The 19177-nt window shown below is 48.5% G+C and overlaps 7 protein-coding genes across 10 annotated transcripts; 3 read left to right on the top strand and 4 right to left on the bottom strand.

Moving 5' to 3' along the window:
- Positions 1–895: 895 nt before the first annotated feature.
- FOXG_21734 (uncharacterized protein) lies at positions 896–2755 on the bottom strand. 2 transcript variants are annotated; one of them, XM_018402081.1, is made up of 3 exons: positions 2236–2755; positions 1875–2180; positions 896–1821 (listed from the first exon to the last, which is right to left on the bottom strand). In XM_018402081.1, exons 1-3 carry the CDS (start codon positions 2624–2626, stop codon positions 1631–1633), a joined length of 888 nt encoding a protein of 295 aa, XP_018254701.1. In that variant the 5' UTR covers positions 2627–2755; the 3' UTR covers positions 896–1630. The 2 variants fall into 2 exon arrangements, with proteins under 2 accessions (XP_018254701.1, XP_018254702.1); XM_018402082.1 differs by having other exon boundaries at positions 896–2180.
- Positions 2756–4386: 1631 nt separating this feature from the next.
- On the top strand, positions 4387–5949 carry FOXG_14465 (uncharacterized protein; the record flags this gene model as incomplete). The annotated part of the gene is made up of 1 exon (XM_018394521.1): positions 4387–5949. The coding sequence occupies one exon, from the start codon at positions 4387–4389 to the stop codon at positions 5947–5949; it is 1563 nt and encodes a 520-aa protein (XP_018254700.1).
- Positions 5950–6149: 200 nt separating this feature from the next.
- On the bottom strand, positions 6150–8924 carry FOXG_14464 (uncharacterized protein). Of its 3 annotated transcripts, XM_018394520.1 has the most exons (4): positions 8002–8924; positions 7386–7950; positions 7326–7341; positions 6213–7255 (listed from the first exon to the last, which is right to left on the bottom strand). In XM_018394520.1, exons 1-4 carry the CDS (start codon positions 8494–8496, stop codon positions 7060–7062), a joined length of 1272 nt encoding a protein of 423 aa, XP_018254699.1. In that variant the 5' UTR covers positions 8497–8924; the 3' UTR covers positions 6213–7059. The 3 variants fall into 3 exon arrangements, with proteins under 3 accessions (XP_018254698.1, XP_018254697.1, XP_018254699.1); XM_018394519.1 differs by having other exon boundaries at positions 6150–7249; positions 7326–7950; XM_018394518.1 differs by having other exon boundaries at positions 6189–7255; positions 7326–7950; positions 8002–8709.
- A 1006-nt stretch (positions 8925–9930) lies between these two features.
- Positions 9931–10161, top strand: FOXG_21733 (uncharacterized protein; the record flags this gene model as incomplete). Its single annotated transcript, XM_018402080.1, has 1 exon — positions 9931–10161. The coding sequence occupies one exon, from the start codon at positions 9931–9933 to the stop codon at positions 10159–10161; it is 231 nt and encodes a 76-aa protein (XP_018254696.1).
- Positions 10162–10689: 528 nt separating this feature from the next.
- FOXG_21732 (uncharacterized protein) lies at positions 10690–11400 on the bottom strand (the record flags this gene model as incomplete). Its single annotated transcript, XM_018402079.1, has 3 exons — positions 10690–10767; positions 10820–10889; positions 10946–11400. The coding sequence occupies 3 exons, from the start codon at positions 11398–11400 to the stop codon at positions 10690–10692; spliced, it is 603 nt and encodes a 200-aa protein (XP_018254695.1).
- Positions 11401–11449: 49 nt separating this feature from the next.
- On the bottom strand, positions 11450–12164 carry FOXG_14463 (uncharacterized protein; the record flags this gene model as incomplete). The annotated part of the gene is made up of 3 exons (XM_018394517.1): positions 11450–11693; positions 11743–11950; positions 12005–12164. The coding sequence occupies 3 exons, from the start codon at positions 12162–12164 to the stop codon at positions 11450–11452; spliced, it is 612 nt and encodes a 203-aa protein (XP_018254694.1).
- Positions 12165–14540: 2376 nt separating this feature from the next.
- On the top strand, positions 14541–15557 carry FOXG_14462 (uncharacterized protein; the record flags this gene model as incomplete). The annotated part of the gene is made up of 1 exon (XM_018394516.1): positions 14541–15557. One exon carries the CDS (start codon positions 14541–14543, stop codon positions 15555–15557), a length of 1017 nt encoding a protein of 338 aa, XP_018254693.1.
- Between the last annotated feature and the right edge of the window lie 3620 nt (positions 15558–19177).

Here is a 19177-nt window from a genome sequence, read left to right as displayed (position 1 = left end):
GAGTGGGCAAAGACACGAATTACTACTGACCAAGGTAATCAAGTCAAGTGCGTCTCTAGAAAAAGGCTCGATATTTCTGAAGGCAAGTGTTGGTCTGATATCTTGGCTTTATGGAAGAGGGAAAGTGAATTCTTATACTCTTCAACAGTCACCTATTCAAGCAGCAAAAGCGCCTGCTCCAGGGGCCAAGTCACATCACAACTGACCAAGGTGAAAACCCTCTCGTAGTTGGCCCCCCGCTGTCTCATCCAAGGAGATCTTAGCTTAGTCGCATGCAGGTTGGTTGCGAGCTCGTTCACGTTACGTTGACCTGCAGCAACTGTCGAAGAGCTAAATCAGCCAGTCCAATTCTTCCAGGGGTGGTTTATGATGGCCAGGCAGCTGGTCAAACCATGGAGAAGGGCTAACGCAGCCGAGTCCTTTGAGCTGAGCTATACCTCCCTTTGACCCCTATCAGTGAAATAAGGCGGCCAGACAAAGCGACCAAAATGAGCTATCCCGGTGAGTTATATGCATTAAACTTATATGCCAACATTAACTAACATATAACATCACTGTATTGGTGTAAAGATATTGCGCGCTTTAATTCAGTCAATGTCCAGCCTGGATGTATGAAATAAAGCTCCTCTGATAGGAATATAATAAAGTTCCCTTAAGCTAAGTTCTATTATAGTCCGCCATCTATCAGATAAGGCAACTAGAAGAGCCTAGGCAAAGGAAGCACGAATTAATGTTTCAGGCTTATTAATATAATATTAAAGGCTCTAAAATTAAGATATTTACTACTTCCTCTCTCTCTTCCCTTCTTCCTTCCCTTCTTCCTTCCTCTCTTCCTTCCCTTCTTCCTCTATTCCTTCCCTTCTTCCTCTCTTCCTTCCTCTCTTCTTTCCTCTCTTCCTTCCCTTCTTCCTCTCTTCCTTCCTCTCTTCTTTCCTCTCTTCCTTCCCTTCTTCCTCTCTTCCTTCCTCTCTTCTTTCCTCTCTCTCTTCCCCTCTTCCTTCCTCTCTTCCTTCCTGCCCTTTCCCAAGTTACCAGCATTGGAATAGTGGGACTGCTTAGGCAACTAAATTGAGGCCTAATCATAGCCCACATGCACATGCACGTCAGCAGCATTCCTGCAATACTCATATTATGTTTTGTTTGAACTTTCTCAGATCTTTTACTTGTCATGCAACAAAAGCTAATTAGATACGGAGCACAGTATCTTAAAACACGCCTATCTATCCGCCCTTACTTCAGACCAAACATCGCCAGGTGATGAGAAAGCACCGCATTAAAAAAAACACCTCTGACGATAAGATTGTTGAGAAATGCAACAAACTGGTATGACGCAACCCTCTCAGCGCATTTTTCCCCTAGGCTAAACGTCTTTAGACCAAACAGTCTTGCTCTGGGCCGGTGTGGCATGACTTCAACGACGAAGAAATCCCTAATGATAATTATCTTGCCCTTGTTGTGGACGTGGATCAGTCGAGCGGCTCAGTATGGTTTTCGGAACGTATAACCAGGACGTATCTGGATATGGTCGGGCAGGATAACAAGGGAATGGTGATCGTATGCTTTGACGAAGATGTTGAAGTTGTGTGCTTTGGCGCATGTAGAGTGGGTAAAATCTTCGGAGTGCAAAGTTCTACCACTTGACTTCTTTTCGCCTGGTCAAAAATTCGATTGCTAAAGTACGCGGACAACTGATTGTAATAAATGGCGTTGCGTCGGGGAAATGCGGTACAGTTAGACGAGCTGTGAAGTCCTCACGTTGGTTAGCAACAACACGAATAACATCCATATCTTCCAATTCATAGACATTGGAGTAAAGTTGTACTGCATGCGTTAGTCTAGAAGGTTTTAATGGTATGTAAAGGTTGGGCTGTTACCATCATCCTCGACTGTTGCATCGGGGTTATCTACCAAAGACTGCGCAGCCTGTACTTCTCCCGAGTCGCTCTCGTCACCGTCTTCGCTTCCCTCTGTGCTATCACTGTTCTCACTATGGCTGCCATCATTATAATCATCGGTCGGTGTTTTGTTCAATGGCTGGTGCTTCGCGAGATCTATGACGCCATGATAACTTGGAATAGCTACGTGTTCGAGCGAATTTGGATCGGTTCGGGATCGCTTAGTTGTATGACTAGGGAAATGAGCTCCTCGTTTAATCTGCGTGGCACGGGCATCGTCGGGGACTAGAACAGCAGGAATGGTCAAAACTGATTATGATAATAGCAATCGAGTTAATACCTAGACGCTCGAGTAGAGAAGTGGTAAAGTATTTGCGAGCAAGGCTAACGATGCCATCCGTAATTTCAACACCATCATTCCAGGTCTTTAATTTGGAAATAAATTGAGTGGCGTGACTTTTAATCTTGTAGAGCTTTGAAATGGAAAATGCGGTGCTGCAAAGAAAGAGAATCACGCTCCCGAGATCTCTGTGAATGGTTGACAATAAAGCACGAGCTGATTTGCGTCTACTCCGCGCAGCTTCAGAATGCTTCTCGCGTTGTACATGATCCTCCTGAATGAGGTTGATGATGGTTGTAAGGGTACTCTCTTGCGATGCAGCAAGAGTCGGGTTTTCTGCCAGGCTTATTCGAACCCTATTTACACGTTTAAGCTCAACATCGAGGTCCATAATTAATAAAGGTGGTGGGCGGTTCTAACAAGTCAGGGACAGGAAGGAATAAGGGAAAGCAAGGAAAGAAGGCAGGAAGGAAGGAAGGAAGAAGAGGGAGGGGAAGGAAGAGGGGAAGGAAGAGTGGAAGGAAAGAAGGAAGAAAAGGAGGAAGGGAGTTTTAGCTTAGTCTAATTCTTTCCGCACTTTGCTGAATGCGACTGAGTGGGGCAGACATAGACGATACTTGGCTGAAGATTACGTGGCTAACTGAAATTGCTGACGTTCAATGCCTGGAGGTCCGGGCAAACCACACCCCAATAATCAGAAGGTGGGAGTGGATCTCCATTCAAACCTAAAATGGTTAAAGTTTCTGACTGGAAGATTCCCCCATGGAGCTAGTTCTGAGCTTCTGATTTGCGAGGAGCCGACACTCACCCCACTTTCATGAAGTCATGGTGGCATATCCCGATAAGAGATTATGTCCTCTGTACTCCGTAGAGGTTGTATGTATGTATGTATATTTTTCGTCCGGGGGGCCATCGGCCCCGAAAGTCCCCTACTGGGGCACAGGACGTGCTGGGCTAGAGAAGTCGGAATCTATCTACACGCTATTTACAGAAATGCTATTGGCTACAAAGGATTAGTCATTCGCAACGCGAAATTAGTCTTCCGCTCGGTATCCGATTTCTGCAAACGCGTCAGTAGACCACACTCTATCCAGCATATCATCGGCACAAATAGCGCATCCTATCGGGCCTGTTACCCGTCAGCGGGACGACAAGGCGGAGCTGGCATATCGCAGCCGCTTTTGGCCTAATATCAGGAGAGTTGAGATCAGTCTGTGTATGTGCGGCAGCTCGAGACTACCTCAAGGTGGTCCCGGCCAGATGGAGGGCGTGGTGGCGCCCTTCGTCTGGCCGTGAGCATACGAGAGAGGAAGAAAAGGTAACAAAAGAAATGTGTGGAAGATAAAGAAAGGAAGAGAGTCGCGAGTGCTTCTCCAGTCGCGGTCGCCTAATAACGAGGGCAAATCTTTCCAAAGAACGCGCTGTCCTTGGACAGGTCGATATATTTGGTAAAGTCTTTTCCTATTGCTAGATTGACCGCTGCATTCGGTGAGGGTGCAAGCCTCATCCGATGACGCGGCGGTACTTTTCTGCAATAGAAGATGTGATCCGGTGCTTTGCGTCGGTTGCACGAGCAGACCAAGCGTGCATCGCTATGGTCGAATCTCTCGTGATATGCGGCGAAATCCCCGTGGAGGGATCTCGCTGCCAGCAGATGGTGCAAGGCTGCGCGCGGGAGCGAGAGCTCTGGCGGGCAGCCTGCCGCAGAGTTACTTAAAGCATACAGCTAGTGTCGCAGAGTAGGCATGATCTTCACGGCCTCAGGAAACAACTGCATTAGTAATCTAGCTATATGCTTTAAGTAACTCTGCGGGATGGAATACCCCGCACAAGAGACAACTCAACAACAATCAATCAACATATTTGCTGCTGCTCATCATATTCACTTTAACCCTTTAAGCACGCTCAGTGCAACAGCTAGTTTACTAACGCAGTTGTTTCCTGGGGTCGGGAAGATCATGCCTACCCTGCGACAATACGCCTCATTCATTCAATCCGCCTATCGCAAGGCCCGGACTAATAATTATTGCGCGTAACCCCGCTTCACAATGCATAGCCTCAAAAACAAAGTCAGGGTTGAAGTTACAACAAGAAACCAACTCCCAACCACTCTGAGAATCTTCTTAAACTGCTAGCTATAGTACAAGCGAGATGTCTCTAGAACTTCTACCGACAGAACTCCAGTGCTACATCATCCGCTTACTCGACCCCATCAGCTTCATATCGATCAGTCAGGCCAATGCCCACTTTCGACGTCTCATTAACCCAAAGCAGAAGCATTTTGCAGAGCGTCTTTTGGCGCTTGAGTTAGTGCCTGAGTATGGCGGCCCTTATCTCTTTTTCCGGTCTAGGGATACCAGCCTGAGACCAGACTGGACCGACCCAGCTTGGGAGAAGATGCGATGGGCCTGCACTAACTGTCTGCGTCTTCTCTCTCACAAGCACTTTGACAACCATTCTATTCTCAGATTGCGATACAGGAAGCCTCTTCCCGGATCTCCCGCCGCTAGAATGGTCACTACGTGGGAGCAAACAAGGCACATACCGCATCGAAACACAAATACAGAACAAGCCGAGCTTGATGCCAAAGTCTCCCTTTGGGAAGCGCAAAAGCAGCGTTTTAGATACTTTATCTGCGTTACCTCAGGCAAAGGACATCTGAGCGGCGATTTTCCAATCAACAATCTGGACCTACTCCAATATTATGACATGGAGGGTTTCAAAGGCATAAACCAGGACCAGCTTGACAAAATGACACAACAAGATCGGATAAACTTGCTCGATCAGAATGCCCTGGCTGTGGAGGGTGAGAATTGTGGGAAGAAGCGATGGCTTCGAAAGTGCAACGAGTGCCGATTCCAACAAGACGAAATATGGCAACTATTCGACGAGACGGGAGGCACTCGACGGCTACCCATTGTCCCAAGCCGCCAAGTCGTATTTGGATCACGCGTCGATCGATATTTTCCAGGGGTTTCAGAATATCTGAATCACAAGAGACCACTCTTTAATGCGCCTCTTGGTCTCTTCCATAGAAAGGGTGCTCGTGAACAGCATTGGTCGATGTGGATGGTTCGATGTCCTGGATGCGCGCGCTGGCAAGAGCTGCGAGAGTTTCGGTTTGGTGGGACCCATCACCATTGGAAGCCCGCGAGAAGAGGGCCCAATCGCGAAGGGGATATAACGCGGGATGAAAAAGAAATCACAGAGCCCTTGCTCAACACATACCGATGTAACTCCTGCTTCGCCAAAACTCATGGCCGACAGGAGCTAGGAAAGGTACTTAGTGACTGGCTCTTATGCCTCATCGGGCATGAACTCCGCAACCTATCGTGGCAGCTCTCAAGTGGTTTACACGACTTACAAACACTTACTGGGCAACACTTACCCTGGAAGTACTCTAATGAGTGGAGCTGCAGTATGCAGAATACTCCTTGTCTTCAGCAGGACTTCAACTATATCCTCAAATCCAACGATATTACGATGCTTAAGTTTCGTCGCGAGAAGTGTAGGTATATCTGGGAACGTATCCAGATTAAGGATGATAAGTGGGTACCAGAAGATATAGATGCATTATATGATGATTTGGGGCGTATATTTGATGAATGCGAGGAGCACTGGAAATGGCTCCAGGGGTGTAAGAGGGAGATTGAGGAGCAGCTTGAACCATTGGTCGAATGGGCTTTGAGTAGAGATGGAGCTTTGTTTACCTGATTTAGAATGTTACGCCAAAAGTCTGGAATCACCCGCCCTACACCCAGCCACCCCCGATGTAAACAGATGACTTCAACACCAGATGGTGAATTATTTAAAAGTCGTGATGAAATAAAAACCATACCAAATGGAGGCTCTGACTATGTAGATTAGTATTCTGTGTACCAGCTGTGTGTACGCTTGCAGGCGCGCAGGCGCGCAGGCGGTTCGCAGCTGAAGTTGTCAACTTTAAAATCAGCCAGTCTGGCAATATTGCCCATACTTCCTTCATAAACCACGTTATATTTAGTTAAGTTATAAACGCTACAATCTCGTAGTCACTAGAGGAAGTCATGCTGCTCAAGTAAGGTTTTCCCCCCCTCTGAATCATTCCTGAATCCTTCGACTGCTAGGGTCCCCAAGCTCCTCCTGCTAAAGCAGATCCTAAACTCCTTGCTGAGGGCCGCCTCAAGTTTCTGCATCTGGCTGTTGTAGGGGGTCAAGAAGGCGATATCGTTGATATGATATTGTCTCTGTCGGACGAGGTAGCACAGGAAACTTCTTCACTGCTGTGTACGTCGGCTGTTGGGTGGCAAATGGTTAGTCTCCGGCGATGTCACTGGCGGAGTCAAAGCCCATCTCAAACCAGTCTCCGAGAGACTCGGGATCGAGGAGTCAGGACCGGACAGTAACCGCTGGGGCTGAAGCGGCCTTGTATTCAGCGTCGGATTCTGCCTCCATCCAGAGCTCAAACTAACGGGTGCATCGCCATGTAACATCTGCAAGACTCCTGGTAATTTGACAGACTCAGTTATAGCCTCTCTTCCCGTTGCTCGCCCCATTACATGCCCAGATCGTGCAACTCTAGCACTGCGAAGAGTCGGGACAGGCGACAGAAGAGGTTGCATGGATGGGAGAGGCCCCGATGTCGATGACATCGCCACCAGTGCATGTCCAGCCATCTGCTGTTGACTAGGTCTGGACGCTGCCCAACACCCGTCAGCAGTAGCCAACAAACCACTTCTAGGTATGGCGTTGGGTTGAATAAGGTCGTCCATACCGGCTTGTATGACGCCAATATCTTTATGTGAACCGACGATCCTGCCGTTTGGCGAGTCTCTCTTTCCAGATTCAGAGTTCAACCAGTCCTTCTTTTGTAGGTTCATAGCTGGCACATCTGTATGTGGACAGGGGGCTGGCGTGATCTGGGATTCGCCAACATCTGCGAAATCCTCCAACTTTCCCTTTACAGGACAGTCGTCTTGAGAAATCGTCTCGCATGCTGTAGTAGATCCGTATGAGGTTCGCTGCTTCTGGGTGCCTGCCTCTTGAGATATGGTGTCAGTACACTCATCGGTATGGACTAATAGGACCTTTGATATTACTGGACGACATACCGTTGGTAACTCCTAACTTAACTCGCTTAGCCTTTGTGCCTGATTGTGCTCCCAGCTTACCAGTTAAGAATTTATGAACCGTTTTTGAGTGAGGGATAAGAGACGAGTGAAGTCCAGGGTCGTATTTATGCAGTTCTTCGATGGACACCCAATCGGTTCTGCATTTTTCTGGAAACTTCGGTCCTTCAAAATACACGATTGCAACTTGCCGCTCAGCTACTACAGGCTCAGTCTCGTTGTGGCCTTGCCGCCAACGAACTCCATCTGTTTCGCGCATGTGTTCCCAGCACTCCGCCACTTCCTTCGTCAAGTCGAGGCTCGCGATAGTGGTGGCAACGCCAGCCTCGTTGAAGTTGTCTGGGAGGACGAGGGCAGCTAGCCATTGCTTCAGCTTCTTCCGAAATACGAGGCATACCTGCCCACAGACTGGTTTAACACCCTCCACAGCAGACTTTCTTTGTCGTTTTCGACCATTATCGCATGGTCTGACCTTGTCAGGCCAACCTTGATTCTCTAGAGTCTGTTTTTTCATCATCTTATCCGGCCTTCCACGGGTCTGTACTCCACTAGTATGGCGGCGTTTCCGTCTACTAGGGACGGAATCCAGACACTGTGCCTCGTCATGCTATATATGTCAACAGAAGTCTAGGGTCAACACAGGGCACAGAATACTCACCACGCAGACGTAGATAACGCTCTGCTCCAGGTCTGTTTGCGTATCCGCGTTGAACACTGGGTTACGTCTCTCCGGGCTGTCCGATGAACTGATAATCTGGCCTTGGTTGGATTGTGGATTTGCGACCTTCGGGAAAGGTTTCAATGTCTTGCATGGCTCAATTACCGTGTTCAGCTTGTCACAGAGCTGCTTCATAGCGGCATCGAGGATTTCCTTATAGCGTTCCTGTTGCTGTCCTATCGTCCTATCGTGGTTCAGTTGCAGTTCCCTTAGCCGGTCATAGTATTCGGTAAGCTGTTTCTGAAGGGCTAACTGGATGGAAGGTTTAGTACAAGTGGACAGACTGTTGAATACCTCGTCGATATTCACTCCCGCAGCCGCCACCTGCTCTTGATACGCCTGATGCGGGGATTTGATTGCTCCGAAGTCTATACACCACGCCTCAATCAACTCGGTGGCCCGCTCAAGTATGTGTCGAGAGTCCGGGGTTGGCATTGTGATTGCCGGGAAAGCAGGACTCCTTTTGTAACGCTCACTGCAAAATCCTCCCAGTGAGACATGAATTTGTGGCTGATGCCGTAACTAACACGCAGGACAGTCCCCCGAGAAGACCCGTTGCCAGAGGCCAACCAGCCTTTCTGAGGTGCTAGAGAGGTGATTCCACGTCTAGTGAAGAGTGAGTTGACGCCTAGATGAGTGGCGAGAACATTAAACGCGTTGATTGGTTGGATGAGTGACAGGGAGAGATTAGTCATTTTCTTCACATTACTTGTGGGGCATGGGCCCACTCGCCATTTTCCATTTAAGCCTATAACGTATGTGACAAGCGAGTCGGATATACAAGGGAGTCGGAAAGGATAAGATGCTCACTGTAAAATATAGAATAACATCACAACATGACATTTAATTATTTAATAGAGCGCTGTACTATTGCCTAAAGGTGTTAATAACTATTTGGCATGTTCTTTTATTATGACCAGTCTTGCCGTATGTTCCACAACGCTTAACCCTTTCCTGTCGCCGACCCTCCTTGGCCACCGCCATTGCAAATTACCCTAAGTCTAGGCAGAATTGTGACGTCATCGTGATGATATTAACACGACCTTCCTGGCTGGGTGCCAGTTGGCGCCCGATCATAGCGTGGTGAGGCTATGGCTAGAGACAAGCCCGGCATTAATTGGGTATAGTGTGTTGTAAATTAATCACAGAAGTCTCCGAGAAACGACTTTAGTGATATACTCTTGAATAGTCTTACCCTGAGCGATGTCCTGCGTTAGTAATAGGCCACTGAAAGTTGCTGTATATAATCCACTTGGTTCAGTTCTCGAATATTTACATACATGTGGTCCCAATCTAAGCCCAATCTATCACGTCATGTCATAAGGCCATGACCAACAAATTGGCCTAGGCCAGCCCGGGACAACCCCCCCAGAGGAATGAATCACGGAGCTACTATTTGGTTTCCGACCTCCGCCCAAATACCTCTCAGTATATCGTTTTTCCTTATGATCATACGTGCACGGCAGAGTAAGTTAGGCCTACAGAGCCAGGTAGAGTTACAGTATGGTTTCTGCTATTAAACAGAATGATACCTGCTAAGAGACACCTGCCCACGCTCGCACCTAAAACTGCACGCTGACGGAATGATCGATGCGCCGACCAAGCAGGTACTTCAACTAGTTTGGAGCTGCCACGCAAGCGTCGGCTAGTCGGCATAGCCTGTAATAGTGCGTCTACCAGATGCAAGCCTGATGCATTGGCGAGGAAGCTAACATGCATATCCAGACTGCAGAAAGCGAAAGGTAAAGGTAGTGCATTCTTCCATCAACTGTTGCAGTCCTTGTGAACAAAAATAGTCTGACAGACAAACAATCGACATCAGTGCGACGGAACTACATGTGGTAACAGCAAGTGCGCGGAACTGGTGTCATGTTGGGCATCGATCTGATCTCCGACATTGCAACGGATATTGAGCAGAAGGTTTTACTCGAGTATGGGCTCGTGTTATGGGTGAGCACAAACAAGCATTATCTGCTTCTAACACCTCCTTATGCCATGACAGACGAACAGTTTGAACGTGTGGCGGATGCGCTGAGAAAGGTCTTGTCAAGCATGGCAACTTTGGCAGAGAGTGCTATTAGCAAGAGCCGCCAATATTAGATCTATTTAATATTAGGTAGTAAGGAACTACTTTACTGCTAAGAGTATTCTTATAATATATTTCGGCTCTCTTGCATGTATTGATCTCAACTATATGGATTTATATGTAAGAAGAATATGCGACCCGTGGCCTTCTTTCAGAATAACATACGATTGCGGTAGTTTGCTCTATCATTCAACTAGGATATGTCACATTTGTGAGGGTAATCTCGTATAAACTGACAGCTAGGGGACACAATGCTTTGTCTATGGATAATCACGTTCGTTTTCTACAAAGCGATCCCTGCCCTTGATTTCAACGCTCTTTAAGCCCATGTGTTAACTCGTTTCAACCTGCCGGTACGCTAGGACGGAGCAAGGGTGACACGGCCGGCAACAGCGCCAAACAGGGACGGCTAGACTTAAGCAGGCAGCTCAGTGCTCCCACAGGAATATACATTACGATACCCTGGTGGCTTCGCACTGGCACGCCAGCAGCTACGCTCACAATAGAGATAGCCTGGCAAGGAAGGAAAGAGAGTCGTCATTTCAAGAGGTAACAATGTCTCCATCGTTCCAAGCTTCATCTCCAGCTACTATTCCAAATAACGTAGGCCATATCCCTGACTGTTTTAACGGTGTCAATAACGCGACAAAACATCCCTTTGTTTGAACATACAACCGCTTCCCCATACGGTATTAACATGCCAGACTGTGTGCGACGCATGCCAGCTGGCTCGGCAGTCAAGCTGTCTGTAGAAGTAATATGATGGGATCATGTTCTTCGAAACTCCCAGATGTGTACCAGCTTGAGTTTGTATCGGCATCAATTAAATTCTCGGAGAATCTACCTGGCCCTTTAGGTGGACGAGATGCCTCTTGTGGTAAGAATGGCGAAACACGATGACTATGTAAGGCGCTAGAGGTGTAGCGTATGACCATTTCTGGGACTTGTACATGTTCTCGATGTTTCAATGTTGTTGATGGAAGCATCGCGATCGTCTTTCTATCAAAGAGCACTGAATTGCCCTCCTTCGCCGGCTTTCGCGACCTGTCCAGCTTCATTATGATTCCGTCTTCGGAATTGGTATCGGTACTGATATCGCAGTCGTCGTCATCGTCGTCGTCGTCGTATTTAACTTCAACGGCGATACATTGCTCGACTTCATAATTGAAGTGGATGTGTTTACGCTCAACACCTGGCGATGAGATCCCACTGTATGCTGACGATGGCAGCATACTAGAGGTATCATGGCTCATTGGCATCTAAGGGAGGGGGAATATATTGTGATCCATCGTCACTGCGCGATCAAAGGAAAGCTCTCTTAATCGCCGGCTGTCTTTCTGCCTCACCTGGGCCACTGGGGTTGCCTGCTGGGGTAAGGATGATATCTGATATGCTCCTTTTCTTCAGGATAGTCTTCCTGTTAGTGTTGACTAGTGAGTTGGGCTGGAGCAATGAGGCACCGGAAGGTCCAGTGTGTGTACAGTAGATCTTGCTAGCACCTTGCTGAACGGGCCCATACAGCCAACTCACTTCACTATTTTTCTGCCTGCACAAAGTTAGCTTGATATTCGTGCCTAATTCCGTCATGTCCCTACCAGTTGAGCGTTTCAGGAGACACAGTCTTCAGGTTATTTTTGTATTTTGTCCATGTTCTCCAGCATGCATTCTCTAAACGGGCGCTATTTGGGTCCTCTCCTCGGCGGCTGGTAACATATTTCCATGATAACATGATTTCTTCCTCCTTCCAGCTATGAGAAAGGTAGCCGATATTCCTCCACGGCTGGGCGTCAATAGCAGTGCTAACTTCAGCGCGCTCGTGGAACTTTCCTAATTCTGGCGAACCCTATGTTGACGTACCAGCCGGATTATCATTTTCAACAGACGAGGCGTAGTACGAGTCGCCCGCCTTGAGATCCGGCCGGCGTTCCAGGCCATCGTCCGGTGCTACAAAGAAACCGTCCTTCTGAAATTGGGGTAACCAAGCGTGCTCTGCCGATGACCTGGTGAATTCCTTCATTATAATTGGATGGGGTGGAAATACCCCAAATGGTGTCAAGGAACAGGACATATCCATTGGTTCGCCGTACATACGAGGCGGCGAGGAAGCTGAAGAGGCTGCGGTGTCTGGATGTTCAAGAGACTGATAGCATGGGTCGCTCGTTGGGTCTGCTCCAGACTGAGACGTCGTTGTCCTGCCCGCCAGTTGCGAGGGAGAATGGCATTCTTCCATTTCCGAGAAAATAAAGTAGCTGCTCCCTTCGGAGGAGGATAGAGCGACCATCTGGATAGATGGTTCATAGATCTGCCTCCTACACACCCCACGTCATACAGGGGTATATCCAGGCTGCTCGTTTTGAGGTGTAATGAAAGCTCCGGTTTCTTGGGTTGTTAGAATTCGCCCCTGATCTCGAGGGCAGCTCCGGTGTGTACGACCGTTGGCGAGAAAAGGAAGGTTGAGATCCTAACAACTTGGGCGTGGCGCCGTGCCAATAACGGCCCATAGCAATCGAGATTGAAGAGGAGAGAGGAGTGGCTACGCCATGAAAGCGATAGAGTGACATCATGAATGGCACTCTCTTCAAGGTGTTAGTTTACAGCGAAAAGCCCCTCTTCATCTTGGCAATCAGTCATATTCACATGTTAACCACTCCCGGATATCAGGGATACTGCTGGGAAACTTATCCTGCGGTACCGTTGCAGACCGGTCGGAGAGTTTCGAGCCACCTTGCCATGGCCTATAAGCCGTACTCGGTATAGCAGGCCAGAGACGCTGGATATGGGCCGGGAGCGGAGATGACGATGACGCAGAAAGAATTCACTACGCAGTAAAAGTGGAGCATTTTGGCGACACTCGAAGATTTGGGCTCCGCCGTCGCACTCCCATGGGTTGTACTGCTGCTCAGATATCGTCGCTGTCGTTGGTGGACGCGTGGTGTTCGTGACTTGCTCCCTCGAGTCAAAACAATGCGGGTGTAGATGCAACGAACGGTTGAAACCCATTGAGTTCTTTTGTGGCTGCTGTTTCCAAAAATCTCGTTCCCACTGTTTGTTAATTGCAATACGACGATTCGCCCGCGCCAGGATTCAACATGTGGAAAACGCACTTATGATGTCGATGGCACAGGTTGCATATGCAGTGACCACCAGTAAAAAAGATGTCATTAAGAACGCACGACTAGCTTGCGCAGACTTTGAGTTATCCACGGCGCGATCTTATGCGCTATGTCACCTCCGACTGAAGCCGACAAATTGACGATCCACAGTGTCTGCGGAGCCTCAAGAGCAACCGGCAAGAGCACCCACTGGTCATCAACTACCACATAGCAGACGTCCGATGCTCTCCATGGCTCCAACACAGAGTGTATGTGGTATCAGGAGATCGAGTGAAAATATGACGCTAATGGCTGAAACTTAGAGGTAAGAAGCTGGCGCTAATTCCCATTAAGAGAACGTGGTACCCCTCCAATTCCCCGCATTACACGTCGGATGAGAACTACGGACAAGACGCTCCCGGCCGTATCCTCATCTGCCCCCCAACTCGGAGCCTTCCGGTGAGCTGGCGTGTCCGGTTATCCTCTATACAGAACCCTCGTCCCCAAAAGTCCAAGCACAATCACATGCCTGCGCATACCGTAAACCGCCCACCCATTTCCCACCTTCGCAACCTCGTTGGTGCCCGTTCAGGCCACTACATATCAGAACTCCAAGAGCTTCAAGCAAGTCGAGCAATTCTACATGCATGATTCTGTGTGTTTTATTGGCCCAGTGAAATTGCCTGTCCCTCGAGACTCAACGCAAGGATGATGACTAATGACTGGGCTCCAAAGTCCTCGGCAGATTGGCCAATCATGGCCGCATAGTTCACCTCCTCAAACAAAGGAATTTTTGATCTCATCGGGTTTCGAAGATGGGCGTTTGAACATCCCCTCCCACGAGCAAAGTCTGTTTTCTGCTCATGTCCTGGTTGTCCTAAGCTTAGCCTCTGCTGATTCTGTGTTCCTGGCTAGGTACAGATAAGCTTTTGCGCACTGCGCCCGGTACCGCAGTCTGGTCTGTTAGTTGCTTGTGAAAACTGCCATATTTAATCCTCGCATCCTCCTTGATCCTCCTGTACCCTACTCATGTCGTTTGAGCCACCCACCTGGGCAATTCTCTTTGAATTCCCTCTTCTGCCATATCCAGGGTGTCATCCTAGGCCTTTGAAGACCTCTCATCGCAGCTTATTAACTGGACTGGCAATTACAATCCATGGACCTGGGTCATTTTCTATTATCTTCGTATAGTCCTGTCCTTCACCGCTGAGAGATCTTGCCTTCGAATCTCACTCAGAAGTTATCGCCACCACACCGTACTAATCATCCCGTCATCCTGCAGGAGGAGTACCGCTCCCCCAATGTCTCGAAACCATATGACATATCAGCCGACGCCAAGCCAAAGAGGCGCCAGCTCATTCTTTAAGGAAGCAATTGATGCCTCCCTGGTCCCCATGGAAGTGGGTGTCGGGTCCACCTACATCGCATTACCGACTCAGCCCGCGGAATTCAAGAAACTCGGAGGTAGCGAAATACTGCAAAATATACTGCCATCCGTTATGGGAGACAAGAAGTTGAACCGGCGGGCCCATACCCGAAGACAATCACAAGCAAATGAGGCGCTTTTCGAGTCCAGTGCCTCTGGGCAGGCTGCGGAGTCACCCAAGCCAAGGAAAAGGGGCCGAAAACCCAAGAAGCAGCCAAAAGAGCAGAAGGTAGCGGGTCAACTGGAGGAGCTTGATGATGATGATCTTCCCAAGGATCCCCGCCGGCGCCGAGTGCTGGAACGTAATCGCATGGCGGCGAACAAGTGTCGTCTCCGTAAGCGTGATAAAGCCTTAGCACTCGCCTCTCGAGAAGAAGCCATGGAAGACCGGAACCGCTATCTCATGACGTGTTTCGATTCTTTAACGGTCGAAATCTACTACCTAAAGACCCAATTACTGCAGCATACAGACTGCAATTGCGTTCTGATCCAGAAATACATCGCGAATGAGGCGAAGAAGTGCGCGGATGGGATGCTCGCTCCTTCTGCCTTTGATACCCACGGCAGTTCGTGGAGCCCCGACCACAGGCGCCCAAGCGATGCCAACACCGCCGGAGAGTTGAGCATGCGGGGTCTGGAGGCGGGCAGCTCCCCGCCTATCTGGACGAACTCTTTTCAGCAGGAACCTGGGGTATCGAAGATTAGTGACGAGATATTCGCCATGGGTTTAGAACCAATTCAAAAGGCCACTATGCCGTCTGATTCGATAGTCTCTACTCAACCAGTTCAAACGTTCTCCCTCACCAAATGTGAACTAGGGCTATATCTCAACGTGGGACCGCAAGAACATCAAGCGGATGAGGTTGCTTGGGGCTCATACTGGCAGGTTTAATGTTAGTGGTTATCGCTATCTTTAATATCAGAAATAAGGGACTAAAATCTCCCGTGAAGAGCTCGTGGATACAGAGTTAGTCTATATCCTGTCGTGCCAATTTATGAATATGGGGCTAGAGCGATGCTTTCGCATAACCGCACACGAGTGAGTTGCAGATAGGAAGGCGTTTTGGCGAGAGGCAGGGTACCCAAGTGGCCATCTTTCGTATCAGCTGAGAATGTCGAGCAGAGGTGCTATTGATAATTGATTACCTAAAAATAAAATCGAACGGCCTAAAATGTTGAGCAGACCTACCAGGTTCGAGCAAGCCCGACAATCTTTGTTAACATTGTGGAGGTAGCGTTTGGAAAGTCAAGTGGGGCGCAACGCGACGCGAAACGGCGCGATGGACGCGGTTGCGGACAGCATCGTCGCGAATACCGAGAACCTCTGAAGCCGGCTGGAACTGCGCAGTGCATTATACTCTGATGGAGTAGGCGCTCAAGTACGCTAGTATTAACTTTCATTTTTGTGCAAATAATGTATGCCAGCAAGACGCTGCAAACGACACTGCAGATCCGGAGATCTTAATCGACGATGTCAATGCGTGAGTCAATGATAATGAGGCGTCATGGGTAAATGGACACTAAAACATTACAGAATGACGGCGCAGATCTCTTCTTTTTATGCTTTAAACTCACAAGCGATAAAACATAGGAAAAGAGTCGACTTTTGTCTAGTAATTAAGTCGATTAAGAAAACTCTAACCGCACACGACATCTCTGGGTTAACACAAACCTCGTCGACTGGGTCTATCAATCATACAGAGTTTACCCCATTGCGTCCTTGCCCCATTAGCGTGAGTATCGAGACGAAGCTCACAGGAGAAGAATGGCAAACAGCCATGGAACAACAGACCGTATGGCTCGCAGCTCACTGGAATCGCCTTGACTCGCTCATAGAAAACTCGAAAGCCGCGCGTGATGAGCTTTGTTTCTTGCCAGCGATCATCACGCAGGTCATGACTGGACATTCTTAGCTGCGACAAACGAGGAAATAATGAACCAGAAGGGGGACAGGGAAACGTTGATTTGGAATAAGGTAACCTTCGAGTCAACGACCGGACTGAAGGGAATATGTCAGATCATCAAGGTTCTGCAAAGATTGGCAATATGGTCTGAGAAGAAGTACTGGCCCTGGTGCAAGAGGCACGCCATGAAGAATTTCCAAGAGAATCAGAACCAGGCTTAACGGGTAGAAACTTGAATAGGAAGAAATGCAACTTCATTGGGCTCGTCTACAACACTGAGTCCTCATCCTTATCACACGCTTGTTGAATATACTTCTACTCTAGTATTCTAGTCGGTAACGGGGCCCGTTCCATATCACGGTGGCTTATGCCATCCCAGTAGAAGTCAATAGACACATGGAAGCATGTGTTACGGATAACGCCTGTTTAGATACGATGGTTTCCATTATCGAAATGCTGCTAAATCGATACTCCAAGATGATATCTTCACAAGAACCCGAGCCTTTCTGGCGACCAATCACTCCGAGACAATTATAGAAGCTAAAACACTAAACTAGCATTACGTCATTGTCGGTTCGTATTTGCATTCTCTATAACTTTGCCTTGAAGAATGATAATGCTGGCGTTAGATGCCGGCTCGCGGACAAACACGGTGTTCTTAAGCCAGTTTGTGAACCTCATGATTTTGCAGGCATCAAGTAGAGCGAAACGAGTCCGCACCTGCATTTGGTACGACAGTCAAACTCTAATATGTTCAGCTGCCATGTATGTCTGTAGCCTCTTGAGTTGTTACGTATTCCCTTGGTCGTCTCCAAGCCATTGGCTCTTTCCAGTTCATCTTCACCAAGAATATTTCACCGTTCACGATCGTCGCGCGGCTTACTGGAGCATTTCCATCCCCACTGGCACTTGAAGCGATGTATAGCTCAGCCACAGCCTATGCTAGAACCCACCAGAACAGCCCTAAGCCAATAACGAGAGTCGTAATCAGCCGATAACGAGCACAAGGCGAGAGCCTAGCGCATTTGAGGCAGTTGAGGCAGTAGCATAACCGAGAGCATAGCCTAAATGCAGCAGATGCCACACACTAGGTCATAAGATGACCTCGAAAGTATGCCCTCTGCGGTACGAGGAGATCTTATAATCGTTAGCGTCATTATGGTCGGGATTATCGGGGCAGGTAATGCTAACGCCGTTGGCACCGTCGTCGGGACCGTCAGGGCAGGCCGGGTCAGATAGGGATAGTACTAGCTGCATCGTCGTTAATGTCGGCGGCACAGCCAACATAGAGCCGGCAGCATCATCGACACAGGCAGGGGCGGCGCCGACAGTAAGATATGATGATCCACAGGCTATCTATCAGAGATATGTTGCTGCTCGAGATGCTTGGTACCAGGCCCAGCCTCGTGGAAGTATTAAAACTAACCAGGCATATCGGAAGGCGTTGGATCTGCCTCTACGATACGATAAGGCGAGCTACCAATGGTGCCTTGACTGGAAGCAGATGGGAAAGTGATGTACGATGCCAACCGGATCCAGAGACTGGACTAAAGAGGAGATGATGACCTACCTAGATTGGAGCAAGGCAGAAGATGACTGGGTTGAGGCCCAGGTAACCGTAGAGATGGAAAGCAATCTTTTTTCTAGTAGAAGAGGCATGCGCGGGGTCTGGGAGGCGGTCGAGAAGGACGGTAAAGAGCCACAGAATTTATACTCAGATAGATAATTAGGAATTCATGGCCGTTCTGGATCTTGAGATTTGAACGTTGCGCGCAGTTGTTTCGTGGGCGATGAACGCTTACATAACCGCCGCACCCGGGTGCGGCAATCTTTATTGATTGGCTAATTTGAGAGAAAAACTAGAGAAAATTCGGTAAGACTCTAACTGGGGTAAACCACAACAAAAACTAGGTCAATCTCAGGGTTAGGGAAATATCTCGAGAACTAACTATAATTTTAAAGTAAATTCACCTATTACTAACTTATGTCCATATTTCAAGGGTATCTGACCCTGAGAAGGCTGTTTCTAGAAAACGTGGGTTGATCCATGACCTTGATAGCGCCGCGCTAAAAGCCCATACAAAAAAAAAAAAAGAAAGGTGGGTGGGCTAGTAGCTCACTTACAAAGAAGGAAGCAGCGGCGTAATGGTTGTAGCTTGTGTTTCGAAAAGCCGACCAGTCGATCAATTTGGAAGTGGTTTTTTTTGGGCATCCCCGGACGTAGATAAACGTTGGCTACAGCGTGCAGAGCGAGTTGGATCAGGGCGATCGCAGGCATCGTCCACGGATATCCGATGGATGGCACAAGCAGGGCTGCCGTCAGATCAATCAAATCAGATTAGGACCCAAATCTGATCTGAACTGATAAATCACCATTCGAATCTGATCTGATTTGATTGATTGATTGATATCTGATATGTCGTAGCTCACGTGAACCTTCCCTCGGCCTCACGACCCCACCGTCGGATTCTAATCGGCCTTGTTACTCGAGCATAGGCCTCTGAGAGTAATACATCCTCCCCTGACCCAGTTCTTCAGTAGCTGGATCGATTCAATACTCGATCCAAGTAGAGAATGTCGCTGTGAGCTGACTGTAAGCTTCGCAAGA

This window comes from Fusarium oxysporum, chromosome 15, assembly GCF_000149955.1.
Source record: "Fusarium oxysporum f. sp. lycopersici 4287 chromosome 15, whole genome shotgun sequence".
NCBI classification, from domain to species: Eukaryota; Fungi; Ascomycota; class Sordariomycetes; order Hypocreales; family Nectriaceae; genus Fusarium; species Fusarium oxysporum.
Note: the sequence above shows the minus strand (reverse complement) of the source record. Positions and strands in the feature narration are given on the sequence as shown.

What these genes read in the sequence shown, in the direction of transcription:
- FOXG_21734 (XM_018402081.1), bottom strand. Translation starts at nt 2,626, where the DNA reads ATGGACCTCGATGTTGAGCTTAAACGTGTAAATAGGGTTCGAATAAGC. An exon ending in TTCTCTACTCGAGCGTCTAG is followed by an intron (nt 2,181 to 2,235) that starts GTATTAACTCGA and finishes CTGCTGTTCTAG; the next exon opens with TCCCCGACGATGCCCGTGCC. An exon ending in TGCAACAGTCGAGGATGATG is followed by an intron (nt 1,822 to 1,874) that starts GTAACAGCCCAA and finishes TAACGCATGCAG; the next exon opens with TACAACTTTACTCCAATGTC.
- FOXG_14464 (XM_018394518.1), bottom strand. Translation starts at nt 8,496, where the DNA reads ATGCCAACCCCGGACTCTCGACACATACTTGAGCGGGCCACCGAGTTG. An exon ending in GCGTTATCTACGTCTGCGTG is followed by an intron (nt 7,951 to 8,001) that starts GTGAGTATTCTG and finishes TGACATATATAG; the next exon opens with CATGACGAGGCACAGTGTCT. An exon ending in TAAGTTAGGAGTTACCAACG is followed by an intron (nt 7,256 to 7,325) that starts GTATGTCGTCCA and finishes CCATATCTCAAG; the next exon opens with AGGCAGGCACCCAGAAGCAG.